Below are 22,211 nucleotides of genomic sequence, written 5' to 3'. Positions count from 1 at the left end.
GAAGAAAAAAGCGTAATATTTTCATGGGTTATTTTGGGATTTTGCTCATACCTCCGTTATATATGGAGCGATATTGCTGATAACCTTTTAAGGTTTGGATCCCGATGATATTTGGGATCTGAAGATAACTGATTTCAATATACGTACGGAAATGGCTAAAACGACTCCGCTATCTATAAGGATTCAAAATATATGTATACACTTTATAGGGTTAGAAAAACGGAATGCGAATATCTCCTAGCTATAAGAGATAAATTAAAGGTTTTTAGTAGTACTCGACGAGCAAATTTCATATATGTATATTATTTTTTTAAATTGCCCCTTTTAACGAAGATATAGTATTCTAAAAAATATGTTTTTACGCCTGTGACATTTCACTTAAAACGGACTGACCATTTATAATTTACAGAATAATTTCCCTCTATTTTTTATTAATCTATACTTTGTGTGGGGGCTAATATTGGTCATATTTGGATATGATACAAACGGACTGACAAAACAAGTAAGTATGTGTAGTCGGACATGGTCGACTATGATACCCTACACCAATGAGTAGTACATATGTTAAAAATGTTGATTACTTTTAATAATGAAGCATTTAAGTTGTTTTTTAGCCTTAATTCCGCAATTTTTTAACAATTTGTTGACAAAAAAAGTGATTTTCTGAAAAAGGTGTAATATGGGCCAATCCTTTAAATGTTAATAGAGGTATTTTCGTTTACATTAAAGTTATTTATGCAGAATTTCAAGTCATTTTCTGATGGGTAAAATTTTTTTGTCGATTATTGTCGAGTTACTAGAACATTTAATATAATTATAAGCTCAAGAGACCTATTCGAGGAGTACGTTTGTATGGCGACTAGGTAAAATAATGGGCCGATTTTAAACAATTCGACCTTGTATGTGCAAAATTTCATCAAAGTGTATACACAAGGTTTACATGGACAAACAGGAGGACATACATCGCTTAATCAACTCAGAAAGTAATTCTAAGCCGATTGCTATTTGGATGATACAAACATCAGCACAAACGCCTAATACTCTACCCACTATAGTGGTGTAGGGTATAATGATGGTTTTATAAAGATGGACAGACAATACGCATGTGTAACACAGATGGACAGGTTTTTATTTACACTTCTTTGTACAACTGTCACTTGTGCTTCTTATTTAAAACAGCAACAATGTTTATGACGAGTATTTATAAGTAAATAAACAAACGTACTGACACATGAAAATCAAGATCAGAGAGTTTAGTTGCATTTGCATATTACTTTTTTTCACTCTCTTGTTTTTGTTTGTTGTTTTGATAACAATTCGTGTAAAAATTATTAAAATTATTATTTTTATTTTGTTTTGCTATATTGATTTGTTTTACAACAAATACTAACAGCAGGTTCTAGGTGTCTAGTATAGAGAGTGTATGTGTGAATGAGTGTGTAAGTTAGAATGATGCTTACTTTTGTTGCTGCTGCCAACATTGGGTTTCTGTATTAACTTGTTTTTGGTTGATTTTTAGCCGTCATTTATAGCCGAGGATATAAAAGCATTCTTAAGTATTCACAAACACTTCGTTCTAGAGTGAAATTCAACACAAAACGGTTGAGTTGAAGCGGGTATTTGAAAAAAAAAAACGATCGTTTATATTTGTAACTTACTGTTAATACGCAAAGCTTTTTTAAATTATTGCGGGGTTTACAAGAAAAAATAAAAAAGTTGGCGTGTTGAAAAAGAAAAAGGATCAAATAATAAGAAAATGTTGAATATAATAAAATTAGCAATATTAATACAAATTTTACAAATTTCTTCAGTGATGTAAGTGCATTTAAAAAAGAGAAAGATATGAATAAGAACAACTTAAAAATAAAGTAGCTATGTTTTTGTTAAAAAAAAACATAAATTTCAAACTTTTGTTAAAAATATAAAAAAATAAATTAATAATGCTTAATAATACCTAATACAAAAGAAATAAAATATTTAAAAATTAATTTTGTGTATTTAAAAATTAAACATAATAATGAAACATGTGTATAATGAATGAATATAAAAAAATCAGCTGCAAAATGTGTGATTTTTTTTTATTTATTTCTATAGTTTTTAAACAATAACTATGTGCATAATAATAACTTTGTCAAATTATTCTTCATTCACATCACATGTTATTTATTATTCTAAAAATTATTATGAAAATTTCGAAATTTGAATATTCGTGAGAATATATAACAAATCCAAAGGATTAGATTTTTACAATCGTTTTCAAAATATCGATATAATAATGAAAATGAGATCGAAACAAAAACCTGGAGAAATATCTTTAAACGGTTGCTATTAAATATTTGAACTTTTGTATAATTTTTTTTTTAATGTTTTTTGGAAGGATATAATTGTAAGGTAATTCAGAAAAGTTGGGTGAATTCGCTATATTTTTAAATATGGAGTTATTTGTTATTGAAATTTTATTTCAAAGTTGTCAATTTCCATAAAAAACTCCATAAATGAAAAATATAACAAATTTGCCTCAGTTTTCGGAATTCTGCAGAGACTTTACCTTACGCCCTGGCTCATCTAGAATCAATTCGGTTTACATATTATAAGTCAATTACGTATTTAGGATAAATTTTGATGACCAAAAAAGCGAACAGCTGTTGATTTTACCTTATAATCGATTGGCTTTGTAGAAGTCTTTTCATCAGCTGATTGTTTTTTTATCCAACTGTCAATGTCAATATAAAACAAAACTCTTTCAAAAATTATGCTGTGTAAATTGTGGTAGATGAAATTAGTTCTTCCGATTTTTGTAGAGATACAAGAACATTTAGCATAATTATGAGCTCAAAAGGAGGGTTCGGTTGTATGGGGGCTAGGTGAAATAAAGGACCGATTTTAACCATTTTTAATAGGATTCGACCTTGGAAGAGCTTGTGCCAATTTTCATAAAATGATCTTGAAAATTGCGACCTGTGGTGTGCGCACAAAGACGGTCAGCCAAATCGTTTCAGAAAGTGTTCTGAGCCAAAATTTTTGGGTGTTACAAACTTCAGCATAAACGCATATTGTTGTGTAATTTCCTAAAATCTTTTATAGTTTTTGGTATTATGTCTGATCAGAGAAATGATAATATTATAACAGGTGTGGGCATGGTAGATATTAGATTGTTTTAATAGAGCTTATGGATCTTTTCCTCTACAGCCCCATGTTATTTATTAGTTTATGATACTTCTTTGTCTTTTCTTTTCAAACAAACTTGTAAATATTATATATGGTGGGGATTTATCTTGGAAACTTTGTGTCAGATTAAATTTTCTATTTGCAAATGTTAGTTCATAAATTCACTGTGTCAAGTGTGTATTATTTCTCTTTGTCTTGCTATAGAACCATTAGGTTCAATGCCCTCTAGGTTGGTAAGTTAGAATATTTATTTATCTTTAATACTTTCTTTGAGCGAAGTTGTAAAATAACATATTTATATAGTTAGGATTTATATATCGTTTATTTAAGATTAAATTTTAAATTTATAATTTGCCTCATAAAGATAAAGAGACATTTTTAATATTTAATTAGCAAATAAAAAAGAAATGTTAAATTAGATATAATGGCAAACTTTTTACTCTACAGTTATAAACTGGGAACGAAAATAATGTATTCACATGTATTCATAAGACAAACTTACAACCGATGTTGTAATTCAATGTAATAACTAATTTACCCGACATTTCGGAAATCGCCAGTGTCTTCACTGTGCATGAATACGCCTTGATATAAAATAAAATATATACCTTCGACTTTGCCAGAATTCGCTTTAAAGAAACACAACAAAGCAAAATAATCCTTAATTAGAAAGCCTGGCATCACTACTGTTTTGTTTACCATAAAGTGCAGTGATGTCAATCAAGCTTTAATGCTGATGAAAATATTAGTATTTCGTATAATTGTGCAGTGTTACAAATTAACTGACAAAACGAAAATATTTGTGAATTTCATATTTATTTTTTAAACATAAACAAATTTTCTTTAAAATATTACTTAATAGCCTTGAACTTCAATAAAAGAGTGATAACAAACTCTATGTTAAGATAGAGATTTAGATTTGTATTTTTATATTGACATCAATTATATTAAATTAAAAAAATCTCCATAAAATACTTTTCTACGCCTTATAAGTTTTCTAAATACGTATTTGAAATGCATTTATTTGTTAACCAAAATTTTATTTAAATTCTAGTGGACCACACATTTGACATTGCCTTCAAATAAATCTTTTCAAATTTTAAGTTCTAACTCGAGAGTTTTTCAATGAAAATATTTTACAAATAGTTGCATGTTTTTGGTATAAATTAATTAATTTGGCGTTTAAAGTAATTCGAATACTATTTAAAATATTTCAATACTTACTATGTAAACAACTTGTAAATGTTTCCATGATATTGTACTTGTTGGTAAAACAAAAAAACAATTAAGATACACACAGAAAAAAATCAAAAAACCTCCAACTAATATCAATGTAACAAAATCATTGTACTTGCAATTTTTATACATAAAAGTCCAATTTGCCATAACACACTATCAATGACAATAGACATGAAAACAGAAAAAAAAAAAAACAAAGAGACAAGAACGATATCGATGAAAAATGAAAAAACCATATACGAATTTTAAACTTTTTATTTCAAGACAAGACAACAAGTGCCAAACAAGTGTCAAAGTTATATATTCTTTTTTGTTACTCACATACAACTCAAATACAAAATTTTACTACCATAGACAAATTATTGGTAACAACAAAAATTCTACAACTAAATCAAGGTGTTTTACATATTTATAAACAAAATCATTCAATTCAGTAAAAATACACATACACAATCACCGAACCGATATGTAGATGGACAGATTGTGTACATTCATAGTTTTCAAAAGAACTAATATAAATACAATTTTCAATAATAGTAATAATGATATAACAGCACAATGTCATAAACCAATAATAATTCTTTGGGATCCCCAGTTGACTAGTTTTTTAGAAACAAGCACATGTATTTTGATTAATCAGTTTGATATAAATATTTACATAGTCGCAGCAGAGTTGCAATTTAACAGTTCATGTAGGTTATGTAAGATAGAAGGAAGGATAGATAAATGATAGAAAGATGATAGATGATAGAAAGATAGATAGATTATAGAAAGATAGATAGATGATAGATAGATAGGTAGATAGATAGATAGATAGATAGATAGATAGATAGATAGATAGATAGATAGATAGATAGATAGATAGATAGATAGATAGATAGATAGATAGATAGATAGATAGATAGATAGATAGATAGATAGATAGATAGATATATAGACGGATAGATAGATAGATAGATAGATAGATAGATAGATAGATAGATAGATAGATAGATAGATAGATAGATAGATAGATAGATAGATAGATAGATAGATAGATAGATAGATAGATAGATAGATAGATAGATAGATAGATAGATAGATAGATAGATAGATAGATAGATAGATAGATAGATAGATAGATAGATAGATAGATAGATAGATAGATAGATAGATAGATAGATAGATAGATAGATAGATTCTGAATTCGTCAGTGGTTCCATCTGGAACAGATTCGCCTGTTCGGTTTAATTGCGATAATGTGACAACTTCAATCTCAAGACGAATTCATATAAGTTGAAATCACTTCAACAGTTTGTCATTTGTTAATGAAAAAATGTTCTCGTAAAAATTTCCAACGGGGACTTGATTAGCAAAACTAATATTATAATTGCATTGTTAAAATCGTTTAATCGTTTAATTTTAAAGTCAATTATTGCACTGACTGATTGTATGGCTGTGACACATAAAACAAACGTTATGAATTAGTCGTGCTCCACACTTCACAAGACAATGTTATGGCACGTGTAGACATAAAGTCTGTCATGTAGCAGTTTATTGATTTCAAAAATTTTTTTATAACTTCAATTTATCTTAAAATTTTATATGTAGTTATAGTAAATGCATAAGAATTCAAATTTATATTAAAAACTGTGAAAATATTTCAGGTTCATTTACTGAATTTAAGGTAATTATCTAAAAAAGGGGGAAAAGTTATTATTCTAAAGTGTATTTTTTAATTTATTTATACCTTCAGACGTAAATAATTACAAGTTTTGTACTAATAAGTCTTCTTCGTTTTCATAAATAGAAATTATATGTTTTAATTACGTTGATGATTATATATGGTAATTATCATTTTATTTTAAAAATTTATTAAATAAATGTTTCAAGTTTTTAGTTAATTTATTAATATTTAAAAGCAAACATCAATTAGTGTTTATGTAAAACTAATAATTTTGTAATTTATTTATGTAAATGTAAGCATATATTGTGGCAGCAGGAATGGATAAGTTAATATAATGTTATATAATGTTAAATCTGTTGATGCTCCAAAGATTAGCAATGGCAAAATTTTAAATTTACAAATTTCAATATTTGTCCCTATGTAGTACGCTACAAACATTTCTATACTTCAGAAACGATTCGATTTAAATTCTAAAATTTGTTGAAATTGATGTCAAACATTTCATAAGGAACTAGAGGGGAATCGAAATTAACAATGAAATTACCAGCTGCACTTTATTTGTGTTAAGCAAACATTATAAAATAAATATTTTTTAATTCATATTATTTTCGCATATAAACCTATAATTTCTATAAGACATTCGATGTTTAGGAATACTAAATACCCAACAAACATAAAGTTTAACATTTCAATTGAGTTTAAAATCCATAAATGTATATCTGTACATACCCTGCAGTCAGACTGGGTCCATATATCTTTTTGTCAACAGTACTAGTTCAAATGTCTCCAATCTTTCATTTCTGTGTCAATATAAAAAATACAGAGACCAAAGATGTGGTGTATATCTAGTGGCATTGTCAGCAAACATGTCAATATTCCTTAAGAAAATGTCTGTATTAAAACTGAATGGACTCGCGATATAGAAATGTACTAGTAAATTCCTGGTTCTAATGTCACCATATGGATCCATGAGAAGTACCTAGTCAATACCGAGTCAATAGTCATAATGTTACTAGAGGATTTTCAATGACACGCACATGTTAAATGTCAATAGCACTAAGCCTTGTATAGGGTATAATTCGACACTAGTACTACTGACAAAGTCAATAGCGATTAAGCACATTTTTAATATTGACATTTCCTACAGGGTAATGACAGATATCTTGACATTTAAAAAATTTATTCAAAGTCAAACCTCCTTGCCTGCTGGGTAAATTCTACATTTCTTAATTATTTAATAAATGTAATAAAATTTTATAGGTACTTATTCAAGTGAACTTTAAAAATAGAATGTTTTAATTATTACTTACATAAATTATAATTGACAAAATAATAGTACCTGCAAATAAAGTGAGATTTATAAATTATCATTTATTTTCTGATCTCAAATTAATTTTGTTTTTCTAAACAAATTATTTTAAGAGTGTTTTTAACACAAATTAAGAAATTCCCCATATTTTTTTTTTTTTTGGTTTACGTTATTTCCAGACATTTTAGATTCAAGGGCTTAAAACATATGATTCATACAAAAAGACTACATACTTTCAAAATACTATTAAAAATGTATTAAAATTGTTACACAGATATATTTTATAAAAAAAAACCGTTTAAACAGGTCTTCTTTATTTTTTTATTTATAAAAATAAATGACAACTTGTTATAAATACAACATTAATGTGTAATATCATTTATTTAGTTCTGGGTAATAATTATTAACGTATTTTTTAACTGTATTATTTAATTAAATTATTCCTGTTTAAGATTATGGTACTTTCCGGCTGCAAACAGTTTCGTCGCTTGACGCAGCTTACTTCTGAATACGTCAATAACAAAATGGTTTTGAAATGCATTTAAAATTAATGAAAGTGTGGCAAAACCACTTTGGTTTTTTGTTTTTATATCTTGGACCTGATGCAGAAACTGTTAATGTAAAAACCTCATTTACATTAATAAATGAAAAGGCAAAAATTTCTAATTAATCTTTTTTGCATGTTAACGTTATAAAGTTTCATTCGTTACCAAGTGAAATTTAGAAGTGAAACTCAAAATGTCATCGTTACAATTTAAGTGACAGTATCTATTAAAAAAAATCAATAATATTTGTTTTAAATTTCCTTTTAATTAAAATGAAGATGTTTGAATAATTTTTATTAGAAAAAAAATACATTTTTTATTTTGCCAAACTGATATCAACAAAAACAGCTGTTTAGTGTTTATGTTTTTGATTGAAACATAAACATGGCAATACTAATGCAATTGTCAAAAAAACACAAGCTCTTTCTAATTAAACTTGTGTTTAATTTAACAGCAAATTTTATCAACGTTTAACTAAGTAGTAAGAATCCCGCTCTAAGCCTCCATAGGCCTACAAAACCGTATATACAGTATAGTTCGAAGCCTAAATAACATTTTCTAACAGTCCTTCATTTTCTTTTTAAATTCTATTTAAATAAAGAAATCGCTTTGTTACGAAAAGTTCGACATTTCGTTAGCGTTTTTTCGCTAAAATCGGATTACAAAGCAAGGAATAAATTCTTCAATTTTAAAAAGTTGTATTCTATTCATTATACAGCTCTTTTTAACAAATCCATTCGATCATCTAAATTCCGTTGGACTCGGAATATTAAAAAAAAGTCATGTGAATAATATTTGTCTCTTTATTTTCAGATCAACCGAAAAATTTATACGACGTTTTCCCAAAGATTTTATATGGGGCGTGGGTTCATCATCCTATCAAATAGAAGGAGGTTGGAATGTCGATGATAAAGGAGAATCTATATGGGATTTTATGACACATAATCATCCAGAAAAGATTGCCGATCAATCAAATGGTGATGTAACATCTGATAGCTATCATCAGGTGAGTTCAACAAAAAAGTTAAATTACAAACAAATTATACATACACATGTCATAACTGAAATACTTGAAATAAGTTTTTGAGCGGCTGTTGTAGTTAACTTTGTTGTTAATTGTAAAATTAATGGAATTAATAGTTTTATAGTAAATTAAAGTAAACTAAAGGTGAGTAACAATATTTAATTTGCAAATTTAATGATACCGATTTATTATTTTATTATGACAATTTTTATAGATTTTGTATTTAAATGTTAGAGTAATACGGATTTAAAAAAATGGAAAAAATCAGTAACACCTGTTATTTACAAAAAAAAACTTAAAACAACTTGCTATAATTATTGTAATTATAAATTACACCCCTTACTTAAACAGGAAAGGATTGTTTTTAATATTCAAATGTTAATGTCATTAAATTGAATTGTAAGAAAAATGTTAAAACTAGTCTATATCTTTTTGAAATACTGTAAATTATAATGTTAACAAAATTATTAAAGCGTATAAAATATTGTAAATTTTTTAACAATTTAGCAAAATTAACTTCTTTTTGGATTAATTACTCATATTATATATGATTTAATAGTCAATATTAATTTTTATACAATTTATTTAATTACTACATGTGTTGCTGCATGGTAGTTAGTCTACGAGGAGTGAGAAGTTTACAAATTGTTTAAATTTATTTTTCGTTTAGATTTAGCAGGTATAATTAACGACCTAAAACTTAAATCTCTTTATACTTGTCTGTTTGAATTTATTGAAAAAATAATCAATCACAAAATCCAATCCCAGTTGGAATTTTCAATAATTTCATAGAACTGGTGTACCACTTTTTGACACACATTTTTAAGAGGACAATATAGGAAATAGTGCAGTAACACTTTCTACATTTACGAAGAAGTTGTCATTACTAGCAATATTGTTTTTCTTACATTTGATTACACTGGTGTGGAAAAGTCAGGTGGATGTTCTTAAGACACTTAAAATTGAGTCAAGCCGTAGCTAGCATCTATCTAGCGATCTAAGCTATCGATCTATCGAGCGAGCGAGCGAGAGAGCGAGCAGCGAGCGAGCGAGCGAGCGACTAAGCGAGCGAGCGAGCGAGCGAGCGAGCGAGCGAGCGAGCTAGCGAGGCGAGCAAGGGAGCGAGCGAGGGAGCGAGGAAGCGAGCGAGCAGCGATCAGCGAGCGAGCGAGCGAGCGAGAGCGAGCGAGCGAGCGAGCGAGCGAGCGAGCGAGCGAGCGAGCGAGCGAGCGAGCGAAGCGAGCGAGAGAGCGAGCGAGCGAGCGAGCGAGCGAGAGCGAGCGAGCGAGCGAGCGAGCGAGAGCGAGCGAGCGAGAGAGCGAGCGAGCGAGCGAGCGAGCGAGCGAGCGAGCGAGCGAGCGAGCGAGCGAGCGAGCGAGCGAGCGAGCGAGCGAGCGAGCGAGCGAGCGAGCGAGCGAGAGAGCGAGCGAGCGAGCGAGAGCGGAGCGAGCGAGCGATCTATCTATCTATCTATCTATCTATCTATCTATCTATCTATCTATCTATCTATCTATCTATCTATCTATCTATCTATCTATCTATCTATCTATCTATCTATATCTATCTATCTATCTATCTATCTATCTATCTATCTATCTATCTATCTATCTATCTATCTATCTATCTATCTATCTATCTATCTATCTATCTATCTATCTATCTATCTATCTATCTATCTATCTATCTATCTATCTATCTATCTATCTATCTATCTATCTATCTATCTATCTATCTATCTATCTATCTATCTATCTATCTATCTAATATCTATCTATCTATCTATCTATCTATCTATCTATCTATCTATCTATCTATCTATCTATCTATCTATCTATCTATCTATCTATCTATCTATATCTATCTATCTATCTATCTATCTATCTATCTATCTATCTATCTATCTATCTATCTATCTATCTATCTCTCTCTCTATCTATCTATCTATCTATCTATCTATCTATCTATCTATCTATCTATCTATCTATCTATCTATCTATCTATCTATCTATCTATCTATCTATCTATCTATCTATCTATCTATCTATCTATCTATCTATCTATCTATCTATCTATCTATCTATCTATCTATCTATCTAATCTATCAAGGTGAAATTTTCAACTGGGTTTTCTAGTTTCAATACAATTTCTAATAATGTTTATTTTCATTTTTCGACGTTGACATTTTGTTAATCGTACATGACTATTGTTGACGTAAACGAATTCTATTAAAAGCTTAGTGAGTGTTCAATTCAATACTGTTGACAGTTGTTATTGTAACTTTGTCTATGGCGTTTACTATCAAGTTATAGGTATAATTCAATATTTTATATAGAATGTTAATAATTTTAATATTACTTGTAATATTTTTCATAAAAACAAAACAACTACTTGATCTTAAGAGGAACAATTTTCTATTTGCATATATTTAACAAAGATTTAAAATATTTAAATAATAATGTAATAATAATGACCTCAATTAACAAGTTCACATATTTCAAATAACTATTTATATATAATTTTAGAAAAAAAAAAACTTCATAAAGCATGTCGAACATAATGTGAGCATGTAAATTTTAAATAAATTTTAGTGAAAAATTCTAAATCAACTTAAGACATATTTAAAATCTAGTATTTATTTAGTTAGTTACACTATAGTTAAGTTATTAGCTTTCGTTCTTGTGTTGCTAAGTAGTTCCAATTTAATAATTCTGGGAGGTGTGTCCGTAATAATTGCAAATTGTAATAATAGTGCTACTGTTAGCAGCCGCTTGTCATTTTGTTTATGCATAATTTTTTTAAACATCTGTACCGCTTCTATAATCAGATTTCTTTCTATCAATTACAGTGGCGCCGAGATGTTCAAATGTTGCGCGAGTTAAATGTTAAAGTTTATCGTTTCTCGATATCATGGCCCCGTATTTTGCCCACTGGTCATATGAATCATGTTAGTACTGCTGGCATTAAGTACTATAGTAATTTGTTGGATGAACTTTTACACTATAATATTACACCCATGGTGACAATGTATCATTGGGAGCTGCCGCAGCGTTTACAAGAATTGGGCGGTTGGACCAATGCTGAAATTATACCTCTTTTCAAAGACTATGCTCGTTTATTGTTGGAAATGTTTGGAGATCGTGTAAAAATTTGGACTACCATTAATGAACCCTGGCATGTGTGTGAACATGGTTATGGTGTGGATTACATGGCTCCTGCTTATAATTATCCTGGTATACCTGCTTATTTGTGTGGTCATAATTTACTTAAGGCCCATGCCGAAGTAGTGCATATGTATCGTGATGAGTATAAGAAATCTCAAAAGGGTCGTATGGGCATTACAGTGGATGTTTCTTGGCCTGAACCTAAAACAGATTCAAGTGAGGATCGTGAGGCTTCCGAGAGGGCTATGCAATTTTATGTAAGTTTTTAACCCTTATTATATTTAAAGTTCCATTCATTGAACTTAATATTTTTATTATAATTTAGGTGGGTTGGTTTGCTCATCCTATATTCTCCCGTCATGGTAATTATCCCTCAGTAATGATTGATCGTATCCACAATCTTAGTAAGGAGCAGGGTTTTACACAAACTCGTTTGCCCGAATTTACCAAAGAAGAGATACAACGCATTAGAGGCACTTCCGATTTCTTTGGCATTAATACTTATACGACAAATTTAGTAACCAAAAATGATCATAATAATTCAGCCGGATTTCCAGTACCTTCTTTCAATCACGATATGGGTGTGGTGGAAACGCAAGACCCCAACTGGACGGGGTCGGGATCAGTGTGGCTTAAGGTAAGCTAAATATGATTAGTAAAAACAATTCGATATTGTACCAATATTTGTTTGATGATCGATAGTTGAGCGGTAACTTATGAATTTCCTTAGATCTTTCGAATTTGTTGAAAAACTAAGATCCGGGACCGAACTTTGGATTCTGGGATTTTAGATAGATAGATAGATAGATAGATAGATAGATAGATAGATAGATAGACAGATAGATAGATAGATAGATAGATAGATAGATAGATAGATAGATAGATAGATAGATAGATAGATAGATAGATAGATAGATAGATAGATAGATAGATAGATAGATAGATAGATAGATAGATAGATAGATAGATAGATAGATAGATAGATAGATAGATAGATAGATAGATAGATAGATAGATAGATAGATAGATAGATAGATAGATAGATAGATAGATAGATAGATAGATAGATAGATAGATAGATAGATAGATAGATAGATAGATAGATAGATAGATAGATAGATAGATAGATATATAGATAGATAGATAGATAGATAGATAGATAGATAGATAGATAGATAGATAGATAGGTAGGTAGATGGGTAGATAGATAGATAGATAGATAGATAGATAGATAGATAGATAGATAGATAGATAGATAGATAGATAGATAGATAGATAGATAGATAGATAGATAGATAGATAGATAGATAGATAGATAGATAGATAGATAGATAGATAGATAGATAGATAGATAGATAGATAGATAGATAGATAGATAGATAGATAGATAGATATATTGATAGATAGATAGATAGATAGATAGATAGATAGATAGATAGATAGATAGATAGATAGATAGATAGATAGATAGATAGATAGATAGATAGATAGATAGATAGATAGATAGATAGATAGATAGATAGATAGATGTAGATGTAGATGTGTATTGTACAGCGATCATTGTGTTGTAAAATGGAAAAGTAAATTATGTTTTGAGCAATACTGTATATCAAAATCATATTAAAAGTGAAAATTGTTTCGGAAATTGTATGTAAATTTCAAATAATGACAAATTAGTTGATTTAACTATTTCATTTATTCAATTCTAAATTTTCATTGAATTCCTAAATCAAACAAATGTTGACCTATTAAAAAATATATTTCAATTGCACTTATTTAAATCAGTTGTTACCCGTACAATGCAATATATTCAATAAAATCTACTCAAAAAAATCCTTGTTTCAAAATCCAGTTTTCAAAACTGTAACAGAAAAAAAAAACCGTAAACAAATATAAAGGCTGGTTTAATAAAACAAATTTGAATAAATAAACAATATAATTATTTATTATTATTTGCATAAGTATGTGATAATGAATGCAAATGTAAATGTTTTTTGTTTATTATTATTATTATTATTCGCAAATATATAGCCACTGGCACCTGTTTTCTTTTTTTTTCAATATTTTTAATTTTTTATGCAATTTTATTGAAACGAAAACAAAACCTCCTTAAGTTATTAATATTTAAGACATAATTTATAGTAAAAAATAGAAATAAATACTAAATTAAAATATTAAAGGCGAGTAAAATTAATATTAAATAAACTTATGAATATTTGTGATTGAAAGTGGTTGGCATTTTATCTGACCATTTGTTTGTAAGAACCAGATGATGATGGAATTTGTGTGGGTGCCAGTTAGATAAATAAAATAGAATAGCAACAGGTCTGTTAATTTATTTCATTAACTTTTGTTCAAATTACAAGTACTTTTACACCTTAAAGTACTTGAAATTATATAATTAATGAACTTTTGTATGGAGGGAGAGTGTTATAAATGATTTGGCTGAAATGAAATTCTTTTAAATATTTAATGTTTTTATTGTAGTTATTGCTCAGTCACTGGCTCGAAAAAAAATAATAAAAAGTTGTTTCTTTTGTTTGGGGGAGACAAGTTTTTACCTTTACATAGTGTTAAATAATTTGTTAGTTTCATTTCCGTTTAACCAACCAACTTGTTATTTTCGTACCCGGGGAAGGTCGTTAGAAATCTAGATTAAATAATTGGGAGATTTTTGTTGTAGAATATGTGTATTTTTATTTTTTCTATTTTGTTTTGTTATTACAGGTTGTGCCCAAGGGAATGTATAATTTATTGATGTGGATTAAACGTGAGTACAACAACCCCAATGTGATTGTCACAGAAAATGGTGTTAGCGATCGGGGAGGTTTGGAGGATTATGCTCGTGTTGATTACTACAATATGTATTTGAGTGCTGTCTTAGATGCTATGGAAGATGGTGCCAATGTTGAAGGTTATATTGCTTGGAGTTTGATGGACAGTTATGAATGGAAGGCTGGTTTTACGTAAGTATTGTGAAATTATACAAATAAGCAAATGTCTGAAGAATGAAAAATTCTGAGTTTTTGTTTTAATTAATTTGTTTTTAACATTAATTTTCAAATTTTCAAACAGTATAACAGTTTTTTTTCGTATTTTTTAGTATAACTGTAATTTTTATCAAAATCATTCCATTAACAATCTTTCTTGAGAAAAAAATCTTTTCTTTTACAGAAGATTGGCCATATAACAGATTTCCAAAGAAATTTTTTGGTCTTCCTATTGAAAAATATTCATTATAACAGTTTTGTTTGATACTAAATTGTCTGTATAACAGATTTTCAAACGCATTTTTGACTAACAATATTTTTATATAAAATTTTTTATAAAACCGTTATTTTTCTAGAAAAATTTTTAGTATAACAGTTTTAAATTGAAAATATTTTCAGTATAACAGTTTTCTATTTATGATTTCTTTTGTATATAAGTTTAGTCTTTTTAAAATCTTCGCTTTAACAATCTTTTCATAGAAAAATCTTCAGTATAACAGTTTTTACCTTAGAAAATTTCCGTATAACAGTTTTTTTAAATAAAATTTTTTATTAAAATAATTTTTCCTTCTATTCTTTTTTGCAGATTATTTTTCTTAAGACAGTTTTTAAAGAAAACTTTCAGTATAACAGTTTTTTTAATAATTAAGATTTAGTATAACAGTTAATATAAATTTTTTTTATAATTTTTCTGTAAAAGCTCTTGCGTGACGGTTATTTCTATAAAATGTTTCTGTATAACAGTTTTTTATAAAAATGTTTTCAGTATAACAGTTTTTTATGCTATTTTTTAGTATAACAGTTTTGTCTTTATAAAATTTTTTAATTAACAATATTTTTATAAAAAATTTTTCAGTGTAACAGTTTTTCAATAAACAATTTCCATTTTATCAATTTCTCAATAAAAAATGTCAGTATAACAGTTTTGGCAGTTGAACAGTTTTGCAGTATAACAGTTTTGTTTGTAAAAAATTGTCAGTAAAACCGTAAAAACTCTTCTAATAGATTTCTTTATAAAAAATAACAGTTTTTTTATCAAAATATTTTCAGTATAACAGTTTTTTTTTTACAAAAAAATTTTAAGTAAATCAATTTTAACTGTAAAATCTCTTCCGTATGACAGTTATTTTATAGAAAACTTACAGTATAACTGTTTTCTTTATTGAAAAGTTGTCAGTATAACAGTTTTTTTTTTCTAAATCCTTTTAAATAAAATATTCAGTATAACAGTATTTCCCTATGGAAAATTTATCTGAATTGTATGCAAAACTTTTCTATAGAAAATTTTCTAACAGATTTTTCTTTAAAATGTCCGTTTTAAAGTTTTATATAAATCACATAAATAACTTTTAGTATAACAGATTTATTTTTCAAAAATTCCTTATAATCAAACTCAAAAACCTTTATCTTTCCCTTTACAGAGAAAAATTCGGTCTGTATCATGTAGACTTTACAGATCCTCAGCGCAAACGTACACCTAAAATCTCAGCCAGAGTATTTTCCCACATCTGTAAGACTCACACCATCGATTGGAACTATCGTCCTTCATTGGACAATGAACAAATTCATGCCATGTCCAGATTATCAGATTTGGAAACAAACTCAGGGATAAAAAATAATTATGCTAATCAATTCCTAACATGTACTTCATTACTTTTAACAATAATTTTAGCTAAAATTTGTATTATTTAAAACTAAGTTAATTATAAATTGTATTATTTTTATTATTATCATTAAATATCTAACTGGCCTAACAACTATCAGTTAGATCTTTTGATCACTCGTTGCGTAAGAAAGACAATCAAGTGCCAGTGAGATCACATTATCACATTTGTACATATATCTCACCTGGTCTCATCCATTGTCTTATTGTTTCGACGTCATATCTTGTCTTGTTTTTACTCTAGTATAAGCCGCCCAAAAATAATGTTGAAAAGACTTTTTTGTTTTTTTATCTTGTTTTTGTATTATTTTTTTGTTTGTATTATATATGTATGAAATAAAAAACTTTAAATAAAAATACATAAAATGTTAATATAGAAAAAAAATTAACAATAATAATAATAATGATAAATAAATTATTTGTTATAAAAAAATAAATGCTTTTCATTTGTGTTTGTCTAAGATTAATCAAAAGATTTCTGAAAAGAACTTAAGCTATTCAAAAGATATGAAAATATAAAAACACGATTTCAACACAACAACTTTTCACACATAAAGACAATTAAATAATAAATATAAAAACAATCCATACGTGATTATGGTGGGGTATCAGAAATGATATTTATTTGAACTCAGATTTCAAAATTCTTTTCAAAAAATAGTTGCATAATTTTTTGTAATTTTCAAAAAATTTTATTAAAAAATTTTAGTTAGAACAGAATTGATACTGAACAAGAACTAAACTAAAACTAAACTAGAGCTGAACTAGAACTGAACTAGAACCGAAATAGAAATGAAGTAGAATTGAACTAGAACTGAACTAGAACTGACAGAACTGACTAAGAACTAAACTGAACTAAACTGAACTAGAACTGAACTAGAACTGAACTAGAACTGAACTAGACTGAACTAGAACTGAACTAGAACTGAACTAGAACTGAACTAAAACTGAACTAGAAATGAACTAGAACTGTAACTAAACCTGAACTAGAACTGAACTAGAACTGAACTAGAACTGACTAGAACTGAACTAGAACTGAACTATCTAGAACTGAACTAGAACTGAACTAGAACTGAACTAGAACTGAACTAGAACTGAACTAGACTGAAACTAGAACTGAACTCGAACTGACTGACTGACTGACACTAGAAACTACTGAACTAGAACTGAACTAGAACTGAACTAGAACTGAACTAGAACTGAACTAGAACTGAACTCGGAACTGAACTAGAACTGAACTAGACTGAACTACTTAGAACTGAACTAGAACTGACTAGAACTGAACTAGAAACTGAACTAGACAACTGAACTAGAACCTGAAACTAGAACTGGAACTAGAACTGAACTAGGGAAACTGAACTCGAACTGCAACTAGACTGAAACTACTGACCTAGAAACTGAACTAGAACTGAACTAGAACTGAACTAGAACTGAACTAGACTGAACTAGAACTGAACTAGAACTGAACTAGAACTGAACTAGAACTGAACTAGAACTTAACTGAACTAGAACTGACTAGAACTGAACTAGAACTGAACTAGAACGAGCTAGAACTGAACTAGAACTGAAGCTAGAACTGAACTAGAACTGAACTGGAATGACTAGAACTGAACTAGAACTGAACTAGAACGAATAGAACTGACTAGAACTGAAATAGAACTGAACTAGAACTGAACTAGAACTGAACTAGAACTTAACTAGAACTGAACTGAGAACTGAACTAGAACTGAACTAGAACTGAACTAGAACTGACTAGAACTGAACTAGAACTGAACTAAACTGAACTAGAACTGAACTAGAACTGAACTAGAACTGAACTAGAACTGAACTAGAACTGAACTAGAACTGAACTAAGAACTGAACTAGAACTGAACTAGAACTGAACTAGAACTGACTAGAACTGAACTAGAACTGAACTAGAGCTGAACTAGAACTGAACTTAGAACTGAACTAGAACTGAACTAGAACTGAACTAGAATTAAACTAGAAGTGAATCAGAACTGAACTGGAATGAAATAGGACTGAGCATGAATTAAAACTATGGCTGAGTTAGAACTATACTGGAACTAAACTTGAACTGAACTAAAATTGAACTAGAACTGAACTAAACAAAAACTGAATTAGAGCCGAAACAGAAATGAAACTGATCTACATAATCGAAGAACCTGTTTTGGAACTCTTTAATTCCTAGAGAAGTTATGTAGATCGGCTCAGATTTTTATGAAAAATTGTATTTAAATAATTTATAAACGGAAGCAGAAATATCATAAAATTTTTTTAAGTTAATTATTTCATTCAAAATTGTATAATTTCATCATACGAAAGTCTCATCAAATTAATTCAGTCACGAATCCACATTACATTTGCAACGTTTTTTAAACATCTGACAAATTTCAACTAAAATCAAAAATAACACAACCGGATAAGTTCCACTCTAAATGAAATAATTGTTTTATTTATTAACGAAAAATAAGATGTCACTCACTGTTCACATTACATTTCGAACACCTTGCACTTGTATTGACTTATGATTGTGAAACAAAAAAAAAATTAGTAAAATTAATTAATTATAACAATTTTCATTTGTTTATACACGATTTGTTATGTTAATAGCCTATGAATTTTATTAATTAATTTTTTTTTTCTAAATTGATAAAAGTATTTAATAAGTTCGCCACCTAAAATTTATTAAAAAAGTTCATGGCATAAATTATTGGCTGTGTTTAGTTTTATTTTGTTTGCCTATTAAAAAAAAATTATCGTGATTTAGTTTAACAAAAACTAATAAAAAGTAATTACGCCAACAAATATTGTCTGTAATTAATTCCATAAAATATGATGCAATACTCTAGGTAATAGTTTAATATTGGTTGAAGAATTAAATTTAAAATGTATTTTAAATAAAATATATGTCGTTTAAATATTAAAACATGTATTTATAGTAAAATGTAAATGATTTTAAAAATGCAAATAAAATGTATACTTCCTAACTAATACTATTTTTACCATATGTACTTAGGTAATTAAAATAGATAAAACTAATTTTATTATTTATATCAGTTTAATACTACACTTATAAATATTTCAACGACTTTATTGCAAAAAGTTCTATGTGCATTTTTACATAATTTACAGACTATTCTACAAACATTTTTTTCAGAAATTATATAAATTGTTTATAATTCTAAACAAATTAAGCTTTAACTAAATAGAAAATATTTTATATAAAAGTTTAACGTTTTTGTTTTGGACTTAATACATTTAATTATTAAGCATAAAATATGCATTATTTTCAGGTGCGACAATGCTGACATGTGTTTTGTGTTATAAACTGTAATACTAGTTTTAATAATGGTTTGCCACAAAATGCATTGCTCTAAATAATATCAATAGCATACCTTAAGGAAAAGTAAAACAGTTTATGATAATAGGGGGTTGTTGCATTGGATATGTAATGGGAATTGGCTAGGTTGTACTAATAGTACTAAAAATGGTTTCTCGTATAAAATTATAAGTAGAACTGAACAAGAATTGAACTAGAACTAAACTAGAAGTGAACTAGAACTGAACTAGAACTGAACTAGAACTGAACTAGAACTGAACTAGAACTGAACTAGAACTGAACTAGAACTGAACTGAACTAGATGTGAACTAGAACTGAACTAGAACTGAACTGAACTGAACTAGAAGTGAACTAGAACTGAACTAGAACTGAACTAGAACTGAACTGAACAAGAACTGAACTAGAACTGAACTAGAACTGAACTAGAACTGAACTAGAACTGAACAAGAAGTGAACTAGAACTGAACTAGAACTGAACTAGAACTGAACTAGAACTGAACTAGAACTGAACTAGAACTGAACTAGAACTGAACTAGAACTGAACTAGAACTGAACGAACTGAACTAGAACTGAACTAGAACTGAACTAGAACTGAACTAGAACTGAACTAGAACTGAACTAGAACTGAACTAGAACTGAACTAGAACTGAACTAGAACTGAACTAGAACTGAACTAGAACTGAACTAGAACTGAACTAGAACTGAACTAGAACTGAACTAGAACTGAACTAGAACTGAACTAGAACTGAACTAGAACTGAACTAGAACTGAACTAGAACTGAACTAGAACTGAACTAGAACTGAACTAGAACTGAACTAGAACTGAACTAGAACTGAACTAGAACTGAACTAGAACTGAACTAGAACTGAACTAGAACTGAACTAGAACTGAACTAGAACTGAACTAAACTGAACTAGAACTGAACTAGAACTGAACTAGAACTGAACTAGAACTGAACTAGAACTGAACTAGAACTAGAACTGAACTAGAACTGAACTAGAACTGAACTAGAACTGAACTAGAACTGAACTAGAACTGAACGAGAACTGAACTGAACTAGATCTAGAACTGAACGAGATCTAGAACTAGAACTGAACTAGAACTGAACTAGAACTGAACTAGAACTGAACTAGAACTGAACTAGAACTGAACTAGAACTGAACTAGAACTGAACTAGAACTGAACTAGAACTGAACTAGAACTAAACTAGAACTGAACTAGAACTGAACTAGAACTGAACTAGAACTGAACTAGAACTGAACTAGAACTGAACTAGAACTGAACTAGAACTGAACTAGAACTGAACTAGAACTGAACTAGAACTAGAACTGAACTAGAACTGAACTAGAACTGAACTAGAACTGAACTAGAACTGAACTAGAACTGAACTAAACTGAACTAGAACTGAACTAGAACTGAACTAGAACTGAACTAGAACTGAACTAGAACTGAACTAGAACTGAACTAGAACTGAACTAGAACTGAACTAGAACTGAACCAGAACTGATCTAGAACTGAACTAGAACTGAACTAGAACTGAACTAGAACTGAACTAGAACTGAACTAGAACTGAACTAGAACTGAACTAGAACTGAACTAGAACTGAACTAGAACTGAACTAGAACTGAACTAGAACTGAACTAGAACTGAACTAGAACTGAACTAGAACTGAACTAGAACTGAACTAGAACTGAACTAGAACTGAACTAGAACTGAACTAGAACTGAACTAGAACTGAACTAGAACTGAACTAGAACTGAACTAGAACTGAACTAGAACTAGAACTGAACTAGAACTGAACTAGAACTGAACTAGAACTGAACTGGAACTGAACTAGAACTGAACTAGAACTGAACTAGAACTGAACTAGAACTGAACTAGAACTGAACTAGAACTGAACTAGAACTGAACTAGAACTGAACTGAACTAGAACTGAACTAGAACTGAACTAGAACTGAACTAGAACTGAACTAGAACTGAACTAGAACTGAACTAGAACTGAACTAGAACTGAACTAGAACTGAACTAGAGCTGAACTAAAACTGAACTAAAACTAAACTAGAACTGAACTAGAACTAGAACCGAACTGAACTAGAACTGAA

The 22,211-nt window shown here is 28.9% G+C and overlaps 1 protein-coding gene across 2 annotated transcripts; it reads left to right on the top strand.

Annotated features, from left to right (window-relative positions):
- Positions 1-1,539: 1,539 nt before the first annotated feature.
- On the top strand, positions 1,540-17,191 carry LOC119608830 (myrosinase 1). Of its 2 annotated transcripts, none has more exons than XM_037963376.1 (6): positions 1,540-1,815; positions 8,741-8,933; positions 11,797-12,369; positions 12,438-12,749; positions 14,840-15,078; positions 16,524-17,191. In XM_037963376.1, the coding sequence occupies exons 1-6, from the start codon at positions 1,757-1,759 to the stop codon at positions 16,792-16,794; spliced, it is 1,647 nt and encodes a 548-aa protein (XP_037819304.1). In that variant the 5' UTR covers positions 1,540-1,756; the 3' UTR covers positions 16,795-17,191. The 2 variants fall into 2 exon arrangements, with proteins under 2 accessions (XP_037819304.1, XP_037819305.1); XM_037963377.1 differs by lacking the exon at positions 1,540-1,815 and adding an exon at positions 8,390-8,408 and having other exon boundaries at positions 16,524-17,058.
- The last annotated feature ends 5,020 nt before the right edge of the window (positions 17,192-22,211 follow it).

Source organism: Lucilia sericata, unplaced genomic scaffold (genome assembly GCF_015586225.1).
Source record: "Lucilia sericata isolate MDLA Ls3-8-SP2 unplaced genomic scaffold, ASM1558622v1 Contig000885F_arrow, whole genome shotgun sequence".
NCBI classification, from domain to species: domain Eukaryota; kingdom Metazoa; phylum Arthropoda; class Insecta; order Diptera; family Calliphoridae; genus Lucilia; species Lucilia sericata.
Note: the sequence above shows the minus strand (reverse complement) of the source record. Positions and strands in the feature narration are given on the sequence as shown.